This window comes from Scyliorhinus torazame, chromosome 2 (assembly GCF_047496885.1).
Source record: "Scyliorhinus torazame isolate Kashiwa2021f chromosome 2, sScyTor2.1, whole genome shotgun sequence".
Taxonomy (NCBI): Eukaryota; Metazoa; Chordata; class Chondrichthyes; order Carcharhiniformes; family Scyliorhinidae; genus Scyliorhinus; species Scyliorhinus torazame.
In genome coordinates this window covers 115,830,558-115,858,518 of record NC_092708.1, presented here as the reverse complement: position 1 = coordinate 115,858,518, position 27,961 = coordinate 115,830,558, and the positions used below count along the sequence as shown (strand labels likewise).

Below are 27,961 nucleotides of genomic sequence, written 5' to 3'. Positions count from 1 at the left end.
TGGAGAGGGGAAGATCTCGGCAACTTACCAGGTGATGCAGGAGGAGGAGGAGGCCTCGGTGGTGGAGTTGAAAGGTAAGTGGGAGGGCCCATAACCTTTTCAGCATCCAGTGCCGTCAGTCGTTTTTTTATATCACGAGGAGTGAATTGTATTAGCTGAAAACTGACATCTGTGATGCTGGGGACCTCCAGAGGTGACCGAGATGGATCATCCACTCGGCACTTCTGGCTGAAGGTTGTTACAAATGCCTCAGCCTTGTCTTTTGCACATATTGCTCCTCCATCTTTGAGGATGGAGATATTTGTGGAACCTCCTCCACCACCATTCATGGCTGGATGTGGCTGGATTGCAGAGCTTAGATCTGATACATTCATTGTAGAATGGCTTAGCTCTGTTTATCACTTGCTGCTTATGCTGTTTGGTGCACAAGTAGTCCTGTGTTGTAGCTTCACCAGGTTGACACCTCATTTTATGATCTGCCTGGTGTTGCTCCTGGTGTGCCTTCCTGCACTCTTCATTGAACCAGGGTTGATCCCTTGGCTTGGTGGTATGCTGGGCCATGAGGTTGCAGATTGTGGTTGATTACAATTCTGTTGCCGCTGATGGCCCACAGCACCCATAGATGCCCAGTCTTGAGTTGCAAGATCTGTTCGAATTCTATCCCATTTAGCACGGAGATCACCTTTAGGTATCTACAAGTAAGGACGTTTGCCAGGCGGCAAGTGGTAAAATTCCCGCTTCTGCTGCTACGCACGGCCCAGGACAGGGTGCTCTCGGGGGATGTGTTGGAGAGGGGAAGATCTCGGCAACTTACCAGGTGATGCAGGAGGAGGAGGAGGCCTCGGTGGTGGAGTTGAAAGGTAAGTGGGAGGAGGAGTTGGGGGAGGAGATCGAGGAGGGGACGTGGGCAGATGCCCTTGGGAGGGTGAACTCTTCCTCTTCGTGCGCGAGGCTCAGCCTCATACAGTTTAAGGTGCTGCACAGGGCACACATGACCGGGACAAGGATGAGCCGTTTTTTTGGGGGTGAGGACAGGTGTGTTAGGTGCTCAGGGAGCCCAGCAAACCACACCCACATGTTCTGGGGATACCCAGCGCTGGAGGAGTTTTGGAAGGACGTAGCAGGGACGGTGTCGAGGGTGGGAGGATCCAGGGTCAAACCGGACTGGGGGCTCGCCATATTTGGGGTTGCAGAGGAGCCGGGAGTTCAGGAGGCGAAAGAGGCCCGTATTCTGGCCTTTGCATCCCTGGTAGCCCGGCGAAGGATTCTTCTTCAGTGGAAGGATGCGAGGCCCCCAAGCGTGGAATCCTGGATCAACGATATGGCGGGGTTTATTAAATTGGAGAGGATGAAATATGCCTTAAGGGGATCGGTGCAAGGGTTTTTCAGGCGGTGGCAACCGTTCTTGGACTTCCTGGCAGAACGGTAGACAATGGTCAGTAGGAGCAGCAACCCGGCGGGGGGGGGTTCTATTATTTAATTTTGTTTGTCTACACTGGGGGATCTGAGGGGGTGTATATATTTGCTATGTTTGCTATGTGTTAATTCGGGGTGTTAATTTATTATTTATGGATAGGGGGGAGGGGGGCACGGGGGTTGTTTTCTTTTTTGTATTTAATTCTATTGGGTTCCTTTTTCGTTTTGTTGATATTTTGTGAAAACGTCAATAAAAATTATTTATAAAAAAATAAATAAACTTGCCCAGAAAATTGACCATACCCAAGAAGCGCAGCACCGCCTTTTTGTCCTCCGGGACCATCATCGCCTCAATGTCCTTGATTTTGACAGTGTCAGGGCGCACACCATGCTGTGAGATCTGGTCACCTCGGCACTTGAGCGTCGATGTGCCAAAACAACATTTGGACCTGTTTAACTTTAGGCCGTTGGCATGTACACGGCGAAATACCTTCTGGAGACGGGACACATGTTCTTCAGGGCCCGTGGACCATATGATGATGTCTTCCACGTACACACTAACCCCTTCAATGCCTTCCATCATCTGCTCCATGATGCGATGGAATATCTCTGATGCCGAGATGATGCCAAATGGCATGCGATTGTAGCAGTATCTGCCAAAAGGCGTGCTGAAGGTGCAGAGCCTTCTGCTGGACTCTTCCAACTGGATTTGCCAAAATCTCTGTGATGTATCCAATTTGGTGAAGAAGCGCACGTGTGCCATCTCACTCGTGAGTTCCTCCCACTTCGGGATGGGGTAGTGTTCCCGCATGATATTCTTATTGAGATCCTTGGGATCAATGCAGATGCGCAGGTCCCCCGAAGGCTTCTTTACGCACACCATCGAGCTGACCCAGTCAGTCGGTTCGGTGACCTTGGATATGATGCCTTTTTGCTGAAGATCCTTGAGCTATGCCTTCAGGTGCTCTCTCAGTGGAGCAGGGACTTGTCATGGTGTGTGGACCACTGGCTTAGCATCAGGCCATAGCAGAATCTTGTATCGATACGGCAGCGTGCCCATCCCGTCGAACACATCTGGATACTGGGCGAGGATGTCGTCGATGCCAGCCTGAAGATCCACATGGGAGGATGTCGTGGTGTAACCACTTTGAATGAGATTCAGCTGCTTGCAGGCATGCGCACCAAGTAGGGATACCCTGTCAGGCTTAACAATTTCAAAGCGTAACCGTGCTTGTGTGTTTCAGTTGGATATGTGCAGATGGCATGATCCCAGTGCCGTGAATGCATTCCCGTTGTACTCCAGGAGCTTGCAGGCAGCTGGAAGGACTGTGGGGGGCTTCTTAAAGCGTCTGAAGTCTGCCTGTGAGAGGAGGTTGGCAGAGGCACCTGTGTCCAGCTTGAACTGGATGGGGCAGTGGTTGACCTTCACTGCTCGTCATTCGTCCTTGGAATCCACAGCTAGGATCGATTGGACTTGCGATGTGTCTGATGTGGCATATTCACACTTTGTAATAATGCCCACACGGTAGGCGTTGTCCAGGCATTCAGTATCTGGATCCGTTGCACTGCCGGGATCAGAATCCTGAAGGCGTTGTTGCACACTCCGGATGCGCCATCATCGGAATTGGGAGCACTAGCTCCTGACTGGTGGTGCAAATCTGCACAGGGCTGCATAGTGGCCTGGCTTCCAGCAGTTTAAACAGCGTCTGCCTCTTGCAGGGCAGTGCTCTTTAAATGGGCGGTGCCACAGTTCGAACACGACATGATGTCGGCGTCCTGACGCTCCGTGCGTCGTTGCACATGCGCAGTGCGGTTATCAGACGTCTGCAGCTGCGCAGTGCGGGTTTCGGCCGTTTCGTTATCCCGTTCGCATCGCGCATGCGTCGGGCCCCAGGAAGAGCGCGCAAAATGGCCGCTTTCGTCAATGTTGAGGCGCTGCATCCGGGAGATATCCTGCACACTCCGCCTCATGGGAGGCTAGTTTATCATTTTCTGCCGTTTTGTACTGGGAAAAGCGATTTTTAGCGTGCTCATGCACTGTGCATGTTTCAATTGCGACTGGCAGGGTCATATGCTTGATCTTCAGTAACTGCTCTCTGAGGATCAGAGTGAACTCCAAAAACGATTTGGTCTCTGATCATGGAGTCCGTGATATCACCGAAGTTGCAGGATTGTGCTATCAGTCAAAGATTAGTTAAATATGAGTTGAAGGATTTGTCTTTACCTTGCAATCGCTGCTTAAATATTTAGCGCTCAAAGATTTCGTTGGTGCCCCACAGTGGCAGTTAAACTTGTCCAGGATGGTCTGAAACTTTGTCTTGTCCTGATCTTCGGCGAAGTGAAAGGAGTTGAATATTTCCAAGGCGTGATCACCCGCTGTGGTGAGGAGAAGAACGATCTTCCGTGCATCAGACGCACCATTGAGGTCTGATGCTTCGATGTAAAGTTGAAATTTCTGCTTGAATGTCCGCCAGTTGGCATTGAGATTGCCGGAGGTCCTGAGCTGGTGAGGAGCCGGAATCTTTTCCATTGTGCCGGTATACATTCGCTGGTCGTCACCAATCTTGCTGAGTTGAACTAACTAGATTGAACAGACTCCTGGTATCATGTTGTGTTATGTAATTTGGAATAACACAAGCTGCCACTTGATGCAGTTTTGAGTAAAAGATGCTCTAGACTTTGAAGTGAGTTCAATGTGTTTTATTGAACTATTAGCACAGTTCTCAATGAGTTTGACTCTCTGCTAATCTAAATGTAGTAACTCCGTCTAATTGAGCCAGCCTTGCTCTAAGCCACGTGCTGGGGTGTGATGCTGAGGATACACCCTGTCTCACTCTGTAGATGTTGGTCTGTGGAAAGAGGCGGGGTGTGAGTCCCTCTTCCCTTTTATAGTGAGATACCACCCCTGAGTGTCCTGACTGCTCATTTGTCGTGTCCTCTTCTATGTGTTCATTAACTGCATGTTTGCATATCATGACAACATCCAGGGCCTATTCCTCGTAAACGGTAATGTCCAGCGCCCTGCCGCCTGTCTGGACCCCCTCCCATTGGTTGTGGGCCAAATTCCACTGCGGGGACCAAGAGGGGATATTGTTAGCCGTACGCGTGGTTGGGGGAGGTGCTTGGGGGTGATGGCTTGGAGAGATGGTCCTTATGTGGGAAGGGGGGGGGGGGGGGTGGAGGATGGGCTGGTGCAAACACACCCGAACGGCCTGGTGGAGGTCGTTGACCTTGCGGCACTGTGTGCCGGTCCTCCTGGTCACGTTCTCAATTTAACTGCAGCTGCCACTTCCTCCCAGGCAGCACAAACCGCCCTGCGGCTGACCATTCGAAACCCTTGGTGGGGACAGGGCATCGTCTGACCTCTACTGCTTCCAGTCGTCTGCTCAGATCGGCATTGATGAATTGTGGGCTGGTCGTCTCGGTGGCATGCTCCGAGTTGGGTTGGCTGTGCAAGGTCGTTTTAAGTGCCGCTCGCCCTTGTTAGCAGCGAGCTGGCGAGCACGGTCCAGGCGAGCCGATGGGATGATGATTTGCGATGAGAAGCCTCTGGGACCTCGCTAAGTGCACCAGTGGTGATGGCCTCCTTGGGCTGAGCGTCGGGAGCTCTTGGCAGGTCCTGCTCGCGACTACACTTAGAAATGATTTGGTTAAATCGTGGCTCTTGGCTGTGCAATTTGGCTCCATTGCTATAGTTACCACGCAATAGGTACTGTTTTGCCTCCAAAGTGGCATCTGCAGCAGGCATGCAGACTTGTGCTGCTTGCAATGGTTGTGATTTTGGTGAGGGTGTTAGTATGCTCTCAGGGAACATCTACCAGAAGTGTGCAGAGTAGGCAGGTTGTGACATCATGCACTGTGTCGTGCTGATTTGATGCCTGCCAATTTGGAACTTAACACTCCGGCTTATACCGTTTCTTAACCTCACACTGTTAACATGCATTCAGCAGCAGGGAGGTCACTGAGCCTCCCAACCGACCAGTGCTGTTTAAAGGGATCAATTCCTTTCTTTTTTTTAAATTCATTTACGAGATGTGGGCATCGCTGGTTAAGCCAGCATTTACTGCCCACCCCTAGGTGCCCTTCAGAAGGTGGTGGTGAGTTGCCTTCTTGAACTGATACAGTCCTTGAGGTGTAGGTACACCCACTGTGCTGTTTTTGAGGGAGTTCCAGGATGTTGCCCCAGCGACAGTGAAGGACTGGCGATATATTTCCAAGTCAAGGTGGTGAGTTACTTGGAGGGGAACCCCCAGGTGGTGGGGTTCCCAGGTATCTGTTGCTCTTGTCCTTCTAGATGGTAGTGGTTGACCAGGGTCCAATGACTGTGGCCCCTTCCCCTACCACACTCTCCGTTCACTAGCCAACCTTCATTTGCTACTGCGGTGACCCCTGCTGGGCCCCACGTGCCCAAAACCCACCTCACTCAAACCAAGAGACTAAAAAGAACCCCACTAATAAGAAACCCCCCCCTCCCCCCCATTTATGAGTCAGAAACTAAACCCCAATCCAAATAGAAAACCCTCCACAGGAAAAACACCATCCCGTCCCACCAACCAAGTCCAAACACCAACTTTCATCTCAGTCCTAGACCGTCAGCATTAACAAATGCCTCCGCTGCCTCCACCATCTCAAAATAAAAGTCCTTTGAATTGTGAGTCACTCTTAGCTTCCCTGGGTAGACCACTCCAAACCTCACTCCACTGCCATACAATACCGCCGTCACCCGTCCAAAGGCTGCCCACCTTCTCGTGAACTCTGCCATAAGATCTTGGTATATTCGTATAACAATGCATTCCCACTTCACATTTCGCCTCTTCTTTGCCCAGCTCAAAACATTCTCCTTCACATTAAGTCTCCTTCACATTCACTTTAGGCTTCGGCCTCAGCGTCCGATGTGCCCCATTCAACTCGTAGCGGGAGGGTTCTTCCCCCTCCCCCATCAACTCAGCGAACATTTTTGCAATGTACTCAGTCAGCCTCAGGCCCTCCAGCCCCTCGGGCAGGCCTACGATCCTCAAATTTTGCCTCCTCGACCTGTTCTCCAGGTCCTCCACCTTGGCTCTGAGCCCTTTGTGACCTCTGCCACCCTCTGCAGTTCCTCACTTGTCGAGGTGAACTGGTCGTTGTGTTGCAACAGTCCTTCTTCCACCCCCTTCAACTTCTCTCCTTGCTCCAGCACTTCGACCGTCGTCTTCATCATTGCCGCCTTTACCGGGGCAATCGCCTCCTCCACCCACTCTTTATGCGAGACGTCATCTCCCTCCGAAGTACCTCCAAATGCTTGGCAAACAGCCTTTAAAACTCCACTAACATCACCTCGGTAAGAGTTTCCACCACGAGGGGAGCGCCACCACCTGACATCCCAGTCCTCGTCGTCTTTCTTCCTGCAGGACTCTCAGTATCACTCGCCGGTGGACTTTTGCCGTCCTCTTCTTTCCAACACCTTTCTTCTGGGACTTCGACATTCCCCAAACTCCTTATGACGTCCCACACAAATTCATCCAAAAACTGCCCCTGAGATCGGATATAAATGTCTAAAAACCAGATACTCTAGCAGGAGCTACCTAACGTGCGACCTCCACCCACATGTAGCCACCGGAAGTCACGGTGTCAGAAAGTTGTGTAGTGTACTCTTGGGGCTGTATCCTCAGGAACTGAACATAGAACATAGAACATAGAAAATACAGCACAGAACAGGCCCTTCGGCCCACGATGTTGTGCCGAACCTTTGTCCTAGATTAATCATAGATTATCATAGAATTTACAGTGCAGAAGGAGGCCATTCGGCCCTTTGAGTCTGCACCAGCTCTTGGAAAGAGCACCCTACCCAAACTCAACACCTCCACCCAACACCAAGGGCAATTTGGACATTAAGGGCAATTTATCATTGGCCAATTCACCTAACCCGCACATCTTTGGACTGTGGGAGGAAACCGGAGCACCCGGAGGAAACCCACGCAGACACGGGGAGGACGTGCAGACTCCGCACAGACAATGACCCAAGCTGGAATCGAACCTGGGACCATGGATCTGTGAAGCAATTGTGCTATCCACAATGCTACCGTGCTGCCCTTAAGAACAAATAAATCTACACTATATCATTTTCCCGTAATCCATGTACCTATCCAACAGCTGCTTGAAGGTCCCTAATGTTTCCGACTCAACTACTTCCACAGGCAGTGCATTCCATGCCCCCACTACTCTCTGGGTAAAGAACCTACCTCTGATATCCCTCCTATACCTTCCACCTTTCACCTTAAATTTATGTCCCCTTGTAATGGTGTGTTCCACCTGGGGAAAAAGTCTCTGACTGTCTACTCTATCTATTCCCCTGATCATCTTATAAACCTCTATCAAGTCGCCCCTCATCCTTCTCCGCTCTAATGAGAAAAGGCCTAGCACCCTCAACCTTTCCTCGTAAGACCTACTCTCCATTCCAGGCAACATCCTGGTAAATCTCCTTTGCACCTTTTCCAAAGCTTCCACATCCTTCCTAAAATGAGGCGACCAGAACTGTACACAGTACTCCAAATGTGGCCTTACCAAAGTTTTGTACAGCTGCATCATCACCTCACGGCTCTTAAATTCAATCCCTCTGTTAATGAACGCGAGCACACCATAGGCCTTCTTCACAGCTCTATCCACTTGAGTGGCAACTTTCAAAGATGTATGAACATAGACCCCAAGGTCTCTCTGCTCCTCCACAATGCCAAGAACTCTACCGTTAACTCTGTATTCCGCATTCATATTTGTCCTTCCAAAATGGACAACCTCACACTTTTCAGGGTTAAACTCCATTTGCCACTTCTCAGCCCAGCTCTGCATCCTATCTATGTCTCTTTGCAGCCGACAACAGCCCTCCTTACTATCCACAACTCCACCAATCTTCGTATCGTCTGCAAATTTACTGACCCACCCTTCAACCCCCTCATCCAAGTCATTAATGAAAATCACAAACAGCAGAGGACCCAGAACTGATCCCTGCGGTACACCACTGGTAACTGGGATCCAGGCTGAATATTTGCCATCCACCACCACTCTCTGACTTCTATCGGTTAGCCAGTTCGTTATCCAACTGGCCAAATTTCCCACTATCCCATGCCTCCTTACTTTGTGCAGAAGCCTACCATGGGGAACTTTATCAAATGCCTTACTAAAATCCATGTACACTACATCCACTGCTTTACCTTCATCCACATGCTTGGTCACCTCCTCAAAGAATTCAATAAGATTTGTAAGGCAAGACTTACCCCTCACAAATCCGTGCTGACTATCCCTAATCAAGCAGTGTCTTTCCAGATGCTCAGAAATCCTATCCTTCAGTACCCTTTCCATTACTTTGCCTACCACCGAAGTAAGACTAACTGGCCTGTAATTCCCAGGGTTATCCCTAGTTCCTTTTTTGAACAGGGGCACGACATTCGCCACTCTTCAATCCCCTGGTACCACCCCTGTTGACAGTGAGGACGAAAAGATAATTGCCAACGACTCTGCAATTTCATCTCTTGCTTCCCATAGAACTGAGATGGCATTCATAGAATCATAGAATTTACAGTGCAGAAGGAGGCCATTCGGCCCATCGAGTCTGCACCGGCTCTTTGAAAGAGCACCCTACCCAAGACCACACCTCCACCCTATCCCCATAACCCATTAACCCCACCCAACACTAAGGGCAATTTTGGACACTAAGGGCAATTTAGTATGGCCAATCCACCTAACCTGCACATCTTTGGATTGTGGGAGGAAACCGGAGCACCTGGAGGAAACCCACGCGCATTCGGGGAGAACGTGCAGACTCCGCACAGACAGAGACCCAAGCCGGGAATCGAACCTGGGACCCTGGAGCTGTGAAGCAATTGTGCTAACCACCATGCTACCGTGCTGCCCAAAATCTTCATCATCTTGGTAATGTTGCTGTAGAAACTGCTTCTGGTATTCTGCCCATCCAGTGATTATTGAGTCATGAGAAGTAATGACTGCTGTTTGTTTACAACATTCTGGTGCCTTTGTGAGTTTTGTGCATCTTGTAAATCATGCACACTGTTCCCACTGCGCATTACTGGTGCAAGGAGTGAACGTTTAAGGTGGTGAATTGGATGCCAATCATGCAGGATATTTAGTCCCGAGCACTTTTTTCTGTATTCCAACAGTAACCCCCCCAAAAAAAAGAGCAGGGCCACCTCCCATCCCTGCTTTCTGATCCTGACACTTGCCTGCATTCTGGCTGGGACTTGTAATCTGCGGATGGCTTACGGTCCCATAAGTGGCCACCACTCCCGGTGGCGCTACTGGCACTGCAGCCCTTTGAGGTGGGAGGTCCTATTGAGTTAAAAGTCCAACCGTAGCCAATTAATGCTCCTCGGAGTGTCAGCTGGCTGTGGATGTGATGATGTGTGAACTATCATCTGTGTATATAAGATAATAATTAAACTGTATATAAACATTAGTGCCTGCATGTATAGATTGCAATTCTAGCTTCTGACCACAGGTGGCGTGGCGACAAGAGAACGTTACTGGAACACAGACACATGTGAGGCAGAACATGGAGAGCAGCCATAAAGTCCAGCCACATATCGAGTAGCTCCTTAGTCAATAGTAATTAACAGTAAGAAGTCTTACAACACCCCAGGTTAAAGTCTAACAGGTTTATTTCGAATCACTAGCTTTCGGAGCACTGCTCCTTCCTCGGGTGAATGAAGAGGTGGGTTCCAGAAACATACATATAGACAAAGTCGAAGATGCAAGACGATACTTTGAATGTGAGTCTTTGCAGGTAATTAAGTCTACAGGTCCAGATGGAGCAACTGGCGAGAGGGATAATCACAGGTTAACGAGGTGTGCATTGTCTCAAGCCAGGACAGTTGGTAGGATTTAGCAAGCCCAGGCCAGATGGTGGTGAATGTAATGCGACATGATCCAAGGTCCCTGTTGAGGTCATACTCATGTGTGTGGAATTACCCAAGTTCTGGGGTCTCAACCAACTCACTCACCTGAGAAAGGAGCAGTGCTCCGAAAGCTAGTGATTCGAAACAAACCTGTTGGACTTTAACCTGGTGTTGTAAGACTTCTTACTGTGCTCATCCCAGTCCAATGCCGGCATCTCCACATAAGAGTAATTAATACAAGTTCATCATAATTATTTTTTAGCCATAGTATCCAACTGTAATCATAGTAGACATCCTAGAAACCCTTTAGTGTTTTAGTTAGTTAATAAAGTTTTGTTCATTTACAAAGCAGTATGTTCTCTGATTACTTCAACTACAAAGACATCGCCATCTGTGCATATAGAGAAGATTACATTGGGGATGCGGTGGAGAAGCAGACATCAATGGAGATGTATTCTCCGCAGACAATTCAGTTGCCACCCATAACATTCTGCCCTTAATCATGTTGGAAGTTTACTTTGTTTCCAACGGTCATCTGTTTCTCAGCCCTAATTACAGAACAATATACAAATAGGTCACAACAGGTTTAATTCACATCTGAGATAATAATTTTTTTTTGTTTTCCAGGAAATTGTTTTATGACTTCTTCCACTATACCAATATGATTGGCCTTGAGACATTTGAAGATCCCACAGATATCTGGGAAATAAGAGAGACAATTGGAAAAGGAACCTATGGAAAAGTCTATAAAGTTTCCAACAAGAAAGATAGCAGCCAAGCTGCTGTCAAAGTGCTGGATCCTATCAGTGTTAGTACTTCAAATTTTCTGTTTAGAACTTGAACCTCATTTTGGGTATTGAGATAAACTTATTTTGAGTAGTATCTTATAAACATTCCCTCATCCTTCTGGACTTGCCTGTAGCCTTTGACACGGTTAATCACACCTTTATCCTCCAATGCCTCTCCACAGACATTCAGCTGGACATCATCCATGTGGTTCCATTCTTTTTTATCTAAAAACAGCCAGAGATTTTTCTTTTTAGCAATGGCTTCTCTTCCTGCTCCTGTACTGTTACCTCTGATGTTCTCCAAGGATCTATCCTTTCCATCCTCTTATTTCTCATCTTGATGCTGCCCCTTGGTGACATCATCCAAATACAGTCAGTTTTCCCATGTGCGCTAAAGACACCTTCACCAGCACTTTTCTCAACTTCTCCCACTGTTTCTAAATGATCAGATTGCCTTTATCTGACATCTGGTACTAGATAAGCAGAAATGTCCTCGAATTGAGTGTTGGGAAGACTGAACCCATTCTTTTCAATTCCCACTCATAGAACATAGAACATACAGTGCAGAAGGAGGCCATTCGGCCCATCGAGTCTGCACCGACCCACTTAAGCCCTCACTTCCACCCTATCCCCGGAACCCAATAACCCCTCCTAACCTTTTTGGACACTAAGGGTAATTTAGCATGGCCAATCCACCTAACTTGCACGTCTTTGGACTGTGGGAGGAAACCGGAGCACCCGGAGGAAACCCACGCAGACACGGGAGAACGTGTAGACTCCGCGACCCAGCGGGGAATCGAACCTGGGACCTTGGCGCTGTGAAGCCACAGTGCTATCCACTTGTGCTACCGTGCTGCCACTCAGATTCCAAGCTACTGACTCCATCTCCCTCCCTGGCAACAGTTTGAGATTAAGCCAGTCTGCTCGCAACCTTGTGTCACATTCAATTCTGTGATGATCTTCCATCCTCAAACCAGCGTCATCACTTAAGACCTCTTATTTCGACTTCTGTAAGATTGATTTCATTTGCTCCTGTCTCAGCTCATCTGCTGGCGAAACCCACATTTATTACCTCGAGACTCGACTGCTCTAGCAACCTCCTGGCTGATCTCCCAAATTCCATCCACTTGAAGACATTCAAAACTCTACTACCCTTATCTTAACTCGCAACAAGTTCCTTTCCCCTGTCATCCTTCTGAATGTCGCCCCTGCTGATCTGCATTTTCTCCTGGTCAAGCAATGTCTTTATTTTAAAATTCTCATGCTTGTTTTAAAATCTCTTCATGGCCAAACCCTCCTTTTCTCTGCAATCCCCTCCAGCCTTGCTACCCATGCCTAACATGAAAATCAGCCCATTGTGTTTCAGCTGTATGTGGTGACATCATGGAAATTGCACATTGATGATATAAGAAAACATCCACTTAGTACAGATGGGTGCTTCCTGCATTCATGTGAACCAAAAGTAGGCATGGCGCACAATATGTGATCATATTCAGCATGGCTTATTTCTATCCTGTTTTCAAATTGCTAGCATCCACTGTATACACTTTGTATCTATTATTATCGATCAACATATCAAGTCTACTGTAAAAGGGCAATAAGAAATGCAGGATTCGGTGGACTCGGGTTAAGGGTCTGCTGAATGGCGTGTTTAGTTGGGGTGCATCTCGGTGGCTGCAGCGCTGAGAATCACCCTGCTATCCAACAAAACCTTGCCTCTTTTTGGCCTCGAGGAATTTCTACCTGCCGAGACCGCACTTAGAAACATAGAAAATAGGTGCAGGAAGAGGCGATTCAGCCCTTTGAGCCTGCACCACTATTCAATATGATCATGGCTGATCATGTAAATTCAGTTTTCCACTCCCGCTTTCTCTCCATGATCCCTTTGGCCGCAAGAGCCACGTCCAACTCCCTCTTGAATATATCCAATGAATGGGCCCCAACAACTTTCTGTGGTAGAGAATTCCACAAGTTCACATCTCTCTGAGAGAAGAGGTTCGTCCTCATCTCAGTCCTGAATGGGTTACCTCTTATTCTTAGGCTGTGGCCCTTAGTTCTGGACGTCCCCAACATCGGGAACGTTCTGCCCGCATCTAGACTGTCCAGTCCCATCAGGATTTTATATGTTTCTATGAGATCCCCTCACATTCTTCGATAAGGGCTGGTTTAGCTCAGTGAGCTAGATAGCTGGTTTGTGATGTAGAACAAGGCCAGCAGCGCGGGTTCAAGTCCCATACCAGCTTACCCGAAACAGGCGCCGGAATGTGGCGACTAGGGGCTTTTCACAGTAACTTCATACTTGTGACAATAAAAGGTTGTTATTATTATAAACTCCACTGAGTACAAGCTCAGTCGATCCTGTCTTTTTTCATATGTCAGTCCTGCCATCCTGGGAATTAGTCTGGTGAACCTTCGCTGGACACCCTCAATAGAAAGAATGTCTTTCTCTCAAACTAGGAGACCAAAACTACACACAATACTCAAACTGTGGCCTCACCAAGGCCCTGTATAACTGCAGCAAGACATCCCTACTCCTATAGTCAAATCCTCTCGCTATAAAGTCTAGCATGCCATTACATTTCTTCACCGCCTGCTGTATCTGCATGGTGACTTTCAGCGACTGTTTCACCATGACGCCCAGGTCTCGTCGCACTTCCCCGTTTCCTAAACTGCCACCATTCAGATAATCTGCCTTCCTGTTTTTGCCACCAAAGTGGATAACCTCACATTTACCCACATTATATTGCATTTGCCAAGTATTTGCCCACTTAGCCAGCCTGCCCAAGTCACCCTGTAGCCTCTTTGCATCCTCCTCACAGCACACACTGCCACCCAGCTTAGTGTCGCCTGCAAATTTGGGGATATTGCATGCAATTCCTTCGTCAAAATCATTAATGTGTACTGCGAACAGCCAGCACTGACACCTGCGGTACCCCACTAGTCACTGCCTGCCACTTTGAAAGGGACCAGCTTATTCTCACTCCCTGCTTCCTGTCTGCCAACCAGTTCTCTATCCACGTCAATACATTACCCCCAATACCATGAGCTTTAATTTTGCTCATTAATCTCTTCTCAAAGGCCTTTTGAAAGTCCAGATGCACAACAATCGCTGGTTCACCCTTGTCCACCCTACTGGTCATATCCTCAAAAAATTCCAGAAGATTTGTCAAGCATGATTTCGCTTTAGTGAATCTATGCTGACTTGGACTGATCCTGTCCCCACTTTCCAAATGCTCAGTTATTTCATCCTTAATAATTGACTCCAGCATTTTCCCCACCACCATTGACCGGGTAACCGGTTTATAATTCCCCGTTTTCTCTCCCGCCTTTTTTAAAAAGTGGGGTTACATGAGCTACCCTCCAATCCATTGGAACTCTCCCAGAATCTATAGAATGCTGCAAAATGATCACCAATGCATCCACTATTTCTAGGGACACTTCCTTAAGTACTCTGGGATGCAGAGCATCAGGCTCTGGGGACTTGGTGGGTTTTAATCCTATCAATTTCCCCAATACAATTTCTTGACTAATAAGAATTTCTTTCAGTTCCACCTTCATGCTGGTGTTGCTGTTATTATGCTGTCCCCTAGTATTTCCGGAAGGTTATTTGTGTCCTCAATGAAGACCGGTCTAAAGTATTTTTCCAACTGGTCTGCCATCTCTTTGTTGGCCATTATGAATTCACTTGATTTTAAATGCAAGGGATCTACATTTATCTTCAGCCTTTGCAGTCAGTTTTGTGTTCTCTGCAAGTTTACTCTCGTATTCTATTTTCTCTTTCCGTATTAAACCCTTTGTCCTCCTCTGCTGAATTTTAAATTTCTCCCAGTCCTCAGGCTTGCTGCTTTTTTCGGCCAATTTATACACCTCCTCTTTAGTTTTAGCACTATCTCTGATTTCCTTGTTAGCCATGGTTGAGCTACCTTCCCTGTCTTACTCTTGCTCCAGACAGAGATGTATAATTGTTGAAGTTCATCCATGTGTTCTTTAAATGTCTGCCACTGCCTATCCACCGTCAACCCCTTAAGTATCCTTTCTAGCTTATCCTTGCCAATGCCTCATACCATCCAAGTTAGCTTTAAGTTCAGGACCCTAGTCTCAGACTTAACTGTGTCACTCTCCATCTTAATGAAGAATTCTACTGTATTATGGTCACTCTTCCCTATCAGATCTCGCACTACAATGTTGCTAATTAATCCTTTCTCATTGCACAATACTCAGCCTAGGATGGCTTGCTCTTTAGTTGGTTCCTCGACATATTGGTCGAGAAAACCATCTCTTATACATTCCAGGAAATCCTCCTCCATCGCATTGCTACCAGTTTGATTAGCCCAATCAATATGCAGATTGAAGTCACCCACAATAACTGCTGTCCTTTTACTGTATGCATCTCTAATTTCCTGTTTGATGCCATTCCCAACCTCACAACTACTGTTTGATGGTCTGTACATAACTCCCACTAACGTTTTTTGCCCTTTGGTGTTCCGCAGCTCCACCCATACAGATTCCACATTGTCCAGGCTAATGTCCTTCCTTACTGTTGCCTTAATCTCCTCTTTAACTAGCAGCGCTACCTCGCCTCACTTTCCTTTTCTTCTGTCTTTCCTGAATATTGAATACCCCTGGATGTTGAGTTCCCATCCTTGGTCACTCTGGAGCCAGGTCTCTGTGATCCCAATTACATCATATCCATTAATGATTGTCAGCGCAGTTAATTCATTAACCTTATTACAAATGCACATTGATATACAAATATTCACATTGAGACGCAGAGCCTTCAGGCTTGTTTTTTTGACATTTATTGCCCTTTTAGAATTATGATGTAATGTGGCCCTTTTTGATTTTTGTCTTTTGTTTCTCTACCTTCCACTTTTCCCTTTACGCCCTTTTGTTTCTGTCCCCACTTTACCTCCCTCTGACTTCATGCATCAGATCCCACCCCCCTACCATATTAGTTGAAACCCTCGCCAACAGCATTAGCAAACACTTCCCCAGGACATTGGTTCCAGTCCTGCCCAGGTACAGACCGTCCGGTTTGCACTGGTCCCACCTCCCCGAGAACCGGTGCCAGGAATTTGAATCCCTCCCTCTTGCACCATCCCTCAAGCCACGTATTCATCTGAATTATCCTGTCATTCATACTCTGACTAGCTCGTGGCACTGGTAGCATTCCTTAGATTACTACATTTGAGGTCCTGCTATTTAGTTTAATTCCTAACTCCCTAAATTTAACTTTTAGGACCTCATCCCATTTATACCTATATTGTTGGTGCCTATATGGGTTGCTCTGCAGCTGCTCCAAGACATCCTTGACCCTTGCACCAGGGAGGCCCACGCCATCCTGGAGTCTCGTTTGCAGCCGCAGAAACGTTTATCTATTCCCTTTACAATTGAATCCCCTATCACTGTAGCTCTGCCACTCTTTTTCCTGCCCTCCTGTGCAGCAGAGCCAACCACGGTGCCATGAGCCTGGCTACTGCTGCCTTCCCCTGGTGAGCCATCTCCCTCAACAGTCTCCAAAAGGGTATATCTGTTTTGGAGGGAGATGACCGCAGAGGACCCTGCATTGCCTACCTGCTCTTCCTCTGACTGGTGGTCGCCCATTCCCTATCTTCCTCAGTAATTTTTATCTGCGGTGTGACCAACTTACTGAATGTGCTCAGTATCGCGGATGCTCCTATTCCCATGGATAGGATGGGTATAGAATGATATGGCACTAGGCAGTGCTGAGGGTTTTAGCTAAGGGTGGTATCATGTCCGATACAGGTTTGGAGGGCCGAAGGGCCTGTTCCTTTGCTGTATTGTTCTTTGTTCTTTGAAGTGAATCCACCTACAGTACCAGAGCCATTAAGTGGTCTGACAGCAGCTGCAGTTGGATACACTTCCTGCACGTGAAGGAATCCGGGACACCGGAAGGGTCCCTGGATTCCCACATTGCACAGGAGGAGCATGACACGGATCTGAGATCTCCTGCCATGACTTAACCTTAGCTAACTTTACAACACCATTGAGAGAATAAGAGAAAAGAAAATAGCAAATAAAAATTAAAAATAGAAACTACTTACCAGTCACCAGCCAATCACTTACCTGTTGGTTGTGAAGACACAGTGATTGAGTTGACTTCCTGAGTCTTTCCAGCAGGAAGGACTCCTCGCAGATCAGGGTGCCATTTTGGAAGGCTGCCCCAATGTCTCCACCCCCACCCCTTTCAGGCCCCCATGCTCTTTTAACTCCCTCTGCCCCATCTTTCCCCCCAAACCTCGGGAATATCCCATGGGCTCAAACACTGGCACCTCAGTGCCAGATTGGCAGTGCCAGGGTACCACCATGCCCTGTGCCCAACCACCAATAGCGTGGGCGACCCCCCCCGATTGCCATTATGCCTGGTCCACGTTTGTGTGGACCGGTACGAAACGGCGTCCTGGGGAGATCCCCCAGGCACGACTGGTGCCTGGTGAATCCAGTATCCGGGTATTTAAATATTCAGATCGGAGCGTGCCCAGTCCAATTTGGGGCTCGTGCGCGTTTCACCTGTTGCACCCGGATCCGCGGCGGGCGCAGCAGGGTCGCTGAATTACACCTGTGTTTTCTCTCCTGTGTCAAAGAAAGTTTAAAGCAGTAGTCAATCCCAAGACTGAACATATGCCATGAGCCTACTGTTATTACTAATATTCCAAATGTTTTCTTGCAATAGGGATTTCATCCAGTTTACTGCTTAATTTATTTCTGTGTATTCATTTGTTTCCACCATTTCCTCAGGTTGTTGATGAAGAAATTGAAGCAGAATATAGCATCCTGCAGTCACTATCAAATCATCCAAATGTTGTTCAATTCTATGGAATGTTTTACAAAGCGGACTTGAAAGCTGGTGGTCACCTCTGGTTAGTTCTAGAGGTAAGGAACCTATTAATTCAGCATTATTTTCATACATGGCTATTTATTTTAAAAAGCAACAAAGAAACTTGTAATGATATAAGGTTAAAAATCACTGATGGTGATATTGGCCAGATTAAATTTAATCAGTTTAAGTAATGGACAGAGAAATGTCACAATCGTTGAACATTTCCCAACTAATATTGGCAACAATTTTCATTATTAGTTAAAGGAGCAGTACATGTTGAAAAGACCTAAGATATTGTTTTTTCCTCTGCCAGCAGTATCACGGTTGATAATCCATACAATTCTTTTGATGAATAATTACAAAATGTTATACAAGTTAAATAAAATAACAAATAACATAATATAGTGTCCAACACATGAACAGGAATGGGCTGTTTAATCTTTTGAGTGGATCTGGCATTCCATAAGATCATGGCTGAACTGTAACCAACTCAATGTACCCACTTTGACTACAATCCCTCAAGGGGGCAGTGGGGGGGGGGGGGGGCTGGTTTCTTGTCTATGTAACTTTCAAGGTACTCCTCCAGCTGTTATAGATTCAAAACTCAAATATTGCATATCTTGTGAGTATTTCATCTTTGGTAATTAAAGGATGGTTTTAATGAATCATTGTGTATGAATTATGCACTACGATTGAGGCACACCCCCACCATCATTTACAATAAATCAATTCAAGCAGCTGCCTTCATATTTCTGTAATTTTTCAAGTTTATTGCAGTTTTATGTTTTTTATTCACACCTCCACTTCATCTTTGTTTTTCAGTCCTTACAATTCAACTTGATGAAGGCAGTTTTCTCTGTGGGTTTTGTTGTTTTGAAGCTGATTAAAGGTTTAGGCATTAAAAATGTATCCCTAGCTGGTATTTACACTTATGTATTTGATTTCTCCTGTTCTTTGAAATTTACCTTCGCTCTGGTGCACCTTAAACAAAGAGAGCATATATTATGTAATCTAAGAATGTGCTAATATTTGCACGTTCTGCATGTAACAAAAAGACATAAAATAGGAATGGGCATAATAGCCAGCCTTGCTCACATCTAATAATCAAAATAAGGGCAGCACGGTAGCATTGTGGATAGCACAATTGCTTCACAGCTTCAGGGCCCCAGGTTCGATTCCGGCTTGGGTCACTGTCTGTGCGGAGTCTGCACATCCTCCCCGTGTGTGCTTGGGTTTCCTCCGGGTGCTCCGGTTTCCTCCCACAGTCCAAAGATGCACAGATTAGGTGGATTGGCCATGCTAAATTGCCCTTAGTGTCCAAAATTGCCCTTCGTGTTGGGTGGGTTGCAGGGTTATGGGGATAGGGTGGATGTGTTGACCTTGGGTAGGGTGCTCTTTCCAAGAGCTGGTGCAGACTCGATGGGCTGAGTGGCCTCCTTCTGCACTGTAAATTCTATGATGAAAACACATGAAACATAACCTAGCTGCGGCCTGAATGGTGAGTGTTATAATCTGCCTGCTTACTATTGGCTGGGGACTAATGACAATCCCACAATCCTGTGGGAGTATGAGCTTCCCCAATGAGGGGGGCGGAGAAATCATGAGCAGACTCCCTGTATAAATAAAGCTGGCCAGTTTGGAACCAGCAGGAAGGAGTGAGCAGCAAGCAAAGTTGCTGCTGCTGTTGCGTATATATGTTATTGTAAATAAATGTTATTTCTTTGTATCCTTAAAACTCGTGCTGGATTCTTTGTGGCCCTCACAAAACTGGCGACGAGGGTTAAAGTGAATATGTCTACACCGCTCAAGCCACCTCCCTGGATTTTTGTTGGATACAGGTTGGAAGTTATTTTCCATTACACCATGCCTCTGTACGGACGTTTGGATGTTTTTGATGCTGCGCTGGAAAGCTGGAACCAGTACGCACAACCAATGCATTACTATTTCCGGGTAAACAATATCACCGAAAACGAGCGCCAGGTGGTCATATTGCTCACCGCCAGCGGCCCGCATACGTTTGGGGTGATTAGGAGCCTTACGTACCCAGCTACGCCAGACACCAAAACGTTTGATGAACTTGTGAATTTAGTGGGGTAACATTTTAACCCAACCCCGTCCACGATAGTCCAATGTTACCGGTTTAATACCGCTCCGAGGACCCCAGGAGAATCTCTTGCCGACTTTCTATCCAGGCTACGCAGGATTGCGGAGTACTGTGACTATGGTGAGACCTTGTCAGAAATGTTACGCGACCATTTGGTTTGCGGTATTAACAATGCGGCCACCCAGAGAAAGTTGACTTTTCAACAGGCCATTCAAATAGTATTGTCCCGTGAGAGCACAGAACGAGGAGTGCAGGAGCTACAGGGAATGGAGGTACATGCCTTGGGGCGCAACCCCTTCCATCCGAAAACGTCCCTCCGCACTTCTGCGGTACCTTTGACGAGGCGACGTCCGGATCGACGCCAGTGGCCGTCGGATATTCCTCCCCGAATGGAGCCTTCTCCAGAACCAATGGATGAGGAGCCATGTCCGTGTCAGACTTGTAGGCGCCGACCCCATCATGGATGCCGGTCCTGGGGGCGCCAGAGGCGCCCTCGTTCCGACCGAAACTCGGACCATCCCAGGGGCCGTACCTTCCATGTGGATGAACTTGCGGCGACTACTCCTGAGGACATGGAGACGGAGGACGACTGCCTGCAGCTGCATTGTGTGGCAGCTCCCCGTGTGGCCCCCATTAAGGTGACAGTACGGGTCAGTGGTCACCCGCTTGAGATATAGTTGGACACTGGCGCAGCGGTCTCCGTGATCGCCCAGAGGACATTCGACCGCATCAAGCAGGATATACAGACCCTTACATTAACCGTCACACAGGCCAGGTTGGCCACCTACACGGGGGAACCATTGGACATTGCAGGAACTACGATGACCCCTGTTGTTTATGGACGCCAGGAGGGGAGTTTCCCACTTATCGTGGTGCGTGGCCATGGGCCCAGCCTGTTGGTTCGGGACTGGTTGCGCCATTTGAGGTTGCAGTGGCAGCACATCCTCCAAACAGTTTCTGGAGGGTTGACTGAGGTGCTAGGACGATACCCAGATATATTCTAGCCCGGTTTGGGGAAAATAAAAGGGGCCGTAGCCCGTATCCAAATCGAACCAGGACCCACGCCGCGCTATTTCCGGGCGCGCCCGGTGACTTACACCTTGCTCGAGAAGGTAGAAGGGGAGCTCACTCGTTTGGAGACTTTGGGTATTATCAGGCCCGTCCGTTTCACTGACTGGGCAGCACCAATTGTACCTGTAATGAAGCCAGATGCAACAGTTCGCTTGTGCAGCGACTATAAACTTACAGTGAATACGGCTTCCCAACCCGACCGATAACCAATGCCTCGCATAGAGGATCTCTACGCGAAGCTTGCAGGCGGACTCTCGTTCACGCCTACCTACAGTTGGAGCTGGACCCTGCCTCCCGACCATATGTAACGATTAATACACACCGGGGCCTGTATGAATATACAGGTTTGCCCTTTGGAGTATCCTCTGCCTGCGCTTTTTTTCAACGCGTTATGGGGGGCATTTTGAGAGGTTTACCGCGTGTCGCTGTCTACTTAGATGACCTTTTGAAAAATCATTTGGAAAATCTGGAGGCTGTCCTTAGACGCTTTTTGGTGGCTGGAGTCCGTTTACGTTGCACAAAGTGCGTCTTTCAGGCGAAGGAAGTAGTCTACCTGGGTAATCGGATGGACAGCGAAGGTTTGAACCCCGTCGCAGAGAAGGTGCGCGCGATTCAACAGACCCCCACCCCGACTGACACTTTGCATCTTCGTTCTTTCCCGGCCTCGTAAGCTATTACGGGAAGTTCCTCCCCAATCTGGCAACTACGCTGGCCCCGTTGCACCTTCTGCTAAAGAAGAATCACACCTGGGTTTGGGGGTCAGCCGCAAGAAACCGCTTGGTATGGGGCCATCCTGTCCCACAAGATGGAGAACGGGGCCGAGTGGCCGATAGCTTTCGCCTCCCGCACATTGACTGCAGCGGAAAAAAAGTACGCGCAGATCGAGAAGGAGGGCCTGGCAGTGGTCTTTGCGGTGAAACGTTTCCACCAGTACGTGTATGGCCACCACTTCACTATCGTGACTTATCATAAGCCTCTGTTGGGACTTTTCAGAGAGGATAAGCCAATACCGCCCATTGCTTCCGCACGGATCCAGCGTTAGGCTTTGTTGCTCGCTGCATACAAGTATTCTCTGGAGTACAAACCAGGAACGCAGATAGCGAAGGCCGACGCACTGAGCCGATTGCCTTTATCGACCGGCCCCATGTCGACCCCCACGACCGGTGAGGTGGTTGCAACCCTAAATTTTATGGACACCTTGCCTGTCACGGCATCACAGATCTGTGAGTGGACTCAGACGGAGCCAGTCCTGTCAAAGGTTCGGCACATAGTCCTGTATGGTGGGCAGCATAGACAGCTCCCAGGCGGGAACTGAAGAGCATAGATTGGGGGCGGATGTTTGAGGGCAAATCAACATCTGACATGTGGGAGGCTTTCAAGTGTCAGTTGATAGGAATACAGGACAGGCATGTTCCTGTGAGGAAGAAAGACAAATACGGCAATTTTCGGGAACCTTGGATGACGAATGATATTGTAGGCCTCGTCAAAAAGAAAAAGGAGGCATTTGTCAGGGCTAAAAGGCTGGGAACAGACGAAGCCTGTGTGGCATATAAGGAAAGTAGGAAGGAACTTAAGCAGGGAGTCAGGAGGGCTAGAAGGGGTCATGAAAAGTCATTGGCAAATAGGGTTAAGGAAAATCCCAAGGCTTTTTACACTTACATAAAAAGCAAGAGGGTAGCCAGGGAAAGGGTTGGCCCACTGAAGGATAGGCAAGGGAATCTATGTGTGGAGCCAGAGGAAATGGGCGAGGTACTAAATGAATACTTTGCATCAGTATTCACCAAAGAGAAGGAATTGGTAGATGTTGAGTCTGGAGAAGGGGGTGTAGATAGCCTGGGTCACACTGTGATCCAAAAAGACGAGGTGTTGGGTGTCTTAAAAAATATTAAGGTAGATAAGTCCCCAGGGCCGGATGGGATCTACCCCAGAATACTGAAGGAGGCTGGAGAGGAAATTGCTGAGGCCTTGACAGAAATCTTTGGATCCTCGCTGTCTTCAGGGGATGTCCCGGAGGACTGGAGAATAGCCAATGTTGTTCCTCTGTTTAAGAAGGGTGGCAGGGATAATCCCGGGAACTACAGGCCGGTGAGCCTTACTTCAGTGGTAGGGAAATTACTGGAGAGAATTCTTCGAGACAGGATCTACTCCCATTTGGAAGCAAATGGACGTATTAGTGAGAGGCAGCACGGTTTTGTGAAGGGGAGGTCGTGTCTCACTAACTTGATAGAGTTTTTCGAGGAGGTCACTAAGATGATTGATGCAGGTAGGGCAGTAGATGTTGTCTATATGGACTTCAGTAAGGCCTTTGACAAGGTCCCTCATGGTAGACTAGTACAAAAGGTGAAGTCACACGGGATCAGGGGTGAACTGGCAAGGTGGATACAGAACTGGCTAGGCCATAGAAGGCAGAGGGTAGCAATGGAGGGATGCTTTTCTAATTGGAGGGCTGTGACCAGTGGTGTTCCACAGGGATCAGTGCTGGGACCTTTGCTCTTTGTAGTATATATAAATGATTTGGAGGAAAATGTAACTGGTCTGATTAGTAAGTTTGCAGACGACACAAAGGTTGGTGGAATTGCGGATAGCGATGAGGACTGTCTGAGGATACAGCAGGATTTAGATTGTCTGGAGACTTGGGCGGAGAGATGGCAGATGGAGTTTAACCTGGACAAATGTGAGGTAATGCATTTTGGAAGGGCTAATGCAGGTAGGGAATATACAGTGAATGGTAGAACCCTCAAGAGTATTGAAAGTCAAAGAGATCTAGGAGTACAGGTCCACAGATCACTGAAAGGGGCTACACAGGTGGAGAAGGTAGTCAAGAAGGCATACGGCATGCTTGCCTTCATTGGCCGGGGCATTGAGTATAAGAATTGGCAAGTCATGTTGCAGCTGTATAGAACCTTAGTTAGGCCACACTTGGAGTATAGTGTTCAATTCTGGTCGCCACACTACCAGAAGGATGTGGAGGCTTTAGAGAGGGTGCAGAAGAGATTTACCAGAATGTTGCCTGGTATGGAGGGCATAAGCTATGAGGAGCGATTGAATAAACTCGGTTTGTTCTCACTGGAACGAAGGAGGTTGAGGGGCGACCTGATAGAGGTATACAAAATTATGAGGGGCATAGACAGAGTGGATAGTCAGAGGCTTTTCCCCAGGGTAGAGGGGTCAATTACTAGGGGGCATAGGTTTAAGGTGAGAGGGGCAAAGTTTAGAGTAGATGTACGAGGCAAGTTTTTTACGCAGAGGGTAGTGGGTGCCTGGAACTCACTACCGGAGGAGGTAGTGGAGGCAGGGACGATAGGGACATTTAAGGGGCATCTTGACAAATATATGAATAGGATGGGAATAGAAGGATACGGACCCAGGAAGTGTAGAAGATTGTAGTTTAGTCGGGCAGTATGGTCGGCACGGGCTTGGAGGGCCGAAGGGCCTGTTCCTGTGCTGTACATTTCTTTGTTCTTTATTTGTTTGAGTTGCGGGCATTTTCCTCCAAGCTGTCAGAATTCAGCATGGAAGACGGCATCCTCTTGTGGGGGACGCGTGTGATTGTCCCGGAAAAAGGCCAGGAGCTGATACTAAGAGACGTGCACAATGGGCATCCAGGTGTGACCAAAATGAAAATGTTGGCCCGGAGTTATGTCTGGTGGCCAGGCCTCGACACCGACATTGAGAAGGTGGCCCAAAACTGCTCCATTTTCCAGGAGCATCAGAAGCTTCCGCCGGCCGCGCCCCTACATCACTGGGAATGGCCAGGGCGGCCTTGGGCGTGCTTGCATATGGATTTCGCCGGCCCTTTTCAAGGATCCATGTTCCTTCTATTAATTGACGCCCAGTCTAAATGGCTAGAGGTGCATAAGATGCTAGGCACAACGTCCTGCGCAACAATTGAAAAGATGCGTTTGTCTTTCAGTACGCATGGCCTCCCCGAGGTACTGGTCACGGATAACGGCACTCCATTCACAAGTGAGGAGTTTGCGAGGTTCACGAAGATGAACGGCATATGCCATATCCGCACTGCCGCTTACCACCCGGCTTCAAATGGGTTGGCAGAGAGTGCAGACATTCAAACAAGGCCTAAAGAAGCAGTCTTCTGGGTCAATGGACACGAGACTGGCTCGCTTTTTGTTTTCGTACAGGACTACCCCCCATGCGGTGACTGGGGTAGCTCCCGCAGAATTCCTAATGGGCCGGAGACTTCGCACCCGCCTTAGCATGGTTTTCCCGGACTGGCGCAAAAGTACGCCGCACACAAGAACGGCAGGGACAGCGTGTTTCTCGGCATCGGCCGATTCGGCAATTTGCGCCCGGTGATTCAGTGTTCGTTCGGAATTTTGCTGGTGGTGCCCAGTGGGTCCCTGGCGTAATTTTTCGCCAAATGGGCCCCATATCTTACCAGGTGCAAGCCCAGGGTCGTCTCCAGCGCAAACATGTAGACCACGTTCGGTCCAGAAGACTATCCTTTCCAAAGATTCCCCGCCCCCGGAGCTCATTTCTACAGCCACAGAGACCAGAGACAATGGAAAGTACTCCGTGGACCAGGCTGAACGGCACCCAGGCGGGGGGGGTGCAGGGTGGTCTCCCTGGCCATCAGAAACCTCAGGGTGGTCAGGGTAAGTGCAAGGTGACTCCCTGGCCCTGCCCCTGGAACGTGGGAACCTTGGCACTGCCACCCACCGCCTGGGTGCCTGAATGACAGTGCAAGGGTGCCGGGGTGGCCCTGCCAAGGGCCAGGGGGCGAGGACGGCCTTGCCCATAAAATGAGTGTGGAAGGGGGCTTGAAGGGTGGAGAGTGCAGGGCAGGTAAGAAAGGGCCTTCGGGAAGTTGGGGAGTGATGAGTGGGGGTCCTGGAAAGGAAGCGGTGCTGTAAGGGGGTTTAGAGGGACCAGAAGAGGGGGGAACCCCAGGGTCCCCATAACGGGGTGTCCTCACATGGGGGGGGGGGGGGGGGGGGGAGGGGGGGTGACATTGTGTAGAAGCCAGGTATTTCGAATCCAACTAATATAGGTAAAAGATAGCTGTTTAAGCATAAATATTAAGCCCCAGTTTTAAATACTCGTTTAAAAATTAGAATTTCAGCACCCACAAATTCAGGTCTTCAATAGATACATGAAACAGCATAAAATTCCATCATAGATTAAAACAGCACAGTTGCAAGACAATTTGACACTGCTTGTACTATTGTCAAGGACAAGGGCTGAGTTCCATGGCAACGAGGTGGCAGGAGTCCAGTGCAGCTTGTAGAGCATTGAATCAAATACATATTTTACTCAATCTTTCTCGATCTGAAGTCTCCATTGTTACATTAGCCAAGCTAGCTTAAAACCAGTTTATTGCTGGTAAAGATTAGCAGAATATCACATTCCATAACATGCAGATATGAAACAATTAAAAGCTAATGTTGCACATTGAAGATGGACGGCTTGCCATCAAATCAAATGTGTTTGAGTCTAACCCAAACCAATTAGGATTATATTGGGGTGTGATTAGATGATTTAAGACAGATATGAAAGTGTATAACTGAAAAGTTTCCACCTGCCATTTTAGTTGTCTTTTTCGGGGTGTTAGTCTGTGTCAGTGATGTAGTCTGTCAGAGTGTTAGTCTTTCTGTTAGTTTGTTAGTCTGTCCTTAATTGTCTGTCTTTAATTCTCTTAGTCTGTCTGTTAATTTAAGGTTGTCTTTTGTTGGTTCTGTCTTTGATTCTCTGAGTCTGTCAATCTGTTTTAGTCAGTCTGTCTTTGTAGTGATGTCGTGTATTTTTGACTTTGAGTTTGAGTTTAGCTGAAGATTAGCTCTCTCTCTCTTCATGTTTCATTTCCAAACTTTGACCTTTTAAAAGTTACTTTCGAGCTGTCTGCCTAAGCAAAAAGATAATGTCTGTAATTCTCTGAAAGCTTCAAATGGTCTACGAATTGCCTTTTAAATGACTTTCAAATTGTAATCAATAGAAGACAAATAAAATAATTCCTTTTGGCACCTGAGAAGTTTTAACTGCAAATTTCTGCTGAGTCCCAGTAATCGCAAAGTGCTACTGGTAACCGAATAGAATAATACTAGGAATCCAACAACTTGGCGTAGTCCAGAAATATTACAAATCTTTCAACTTGTCGTAGTGCGCCAGGACTTTGATTCATCAACTAAGCTTCCCCCAACTTGGCATAGTTCGGCAGGTTAAGATCCTTCAATTAAAGATTCCAACAACTTGGCGTAGTCGGCAGGATTAGATCCCTTCAAATTAAAGATTATAACACTTGGCGTAGTCGGCAGGATTTTGATTCATCAACTAAGCTTCCCCCAACTTGGCATAGTTCGGCAGGTTAAGATCCCTTCAAATTAACAATTATAACACATTGCGATTATAACACATGGGTGGGGGGTATGGGGAACCCACAAGCTCACCTAGAGATCGGGCCACCCTTTCAAAATGGCGGCCCGATCTCTGAGTTCAGCTCCCCAGTGCTAAAAAAAAATTCTTAGTGTGGCCTAAATCGATAGGAAACACCCCAGGGGGCGCCAATTGGGGTGGATGAGGTGACTAAAGGGCTGGGGAACATGCAGGCAGGGAAGGTCCCGGGACCAGACGGGTTCCCGGTGGAATTTTATAGGAAATATGTGGACTTGCTGGCCCCGCTGCTGGCAAGAACCTTTAACGAGGCCAGAAAAGGGGGGACTCTACCCCCGACAATGTCGGAGGCGACGATATCACTAATCCTGAAGCGGGACAAAGATCCGCTGCAATGCGGGTCTTCTAGGCCTATCTCGCTCCTGAATGTGGACGCCAAGTTGCTGGCAAAAGTGCTGACAATGAGGATAGAGGATTGTGTCCCGGGGGTGGTGCACGAAGACCAGACAGG

The 27,961-nt window shown here is 48.0% G+C and overlaps 1 protein-coding gene across 8 annotated transcripts in view; it reads left to right on the top strand.

The window, feature by feature from the left end:
- myo3b (myosin IIIB) overlaps nucleotides 1–27,961 on the top strand; it is a 1,137,435-nt gene that overhangs the window by 70,147 nt on the left and 1,039,327 nt on the right. For all 8 annotated transcript variants that reach the window (XM_072475849.1, XM_072475846.1, XM_072475848.1 and 5 more), the window contains exons 2-3: nucleotides 10,929–11,109; nucleotides 17,849–17,983. In XM_072475849.1, coding sequence (XP_072331950.1) covers nucleotides 10,963–11,109; nucleotides 17,849–17,983 — 282 coding nt within the window. In that variant the 5' untranslated portion in view covers nucleotides 10,929–10,962. The remainder of the gene's footprint in view (nucleotides 1–10,928; nucleotides 11,110–17,848; nucleotides 17,984–27,961) is intronic.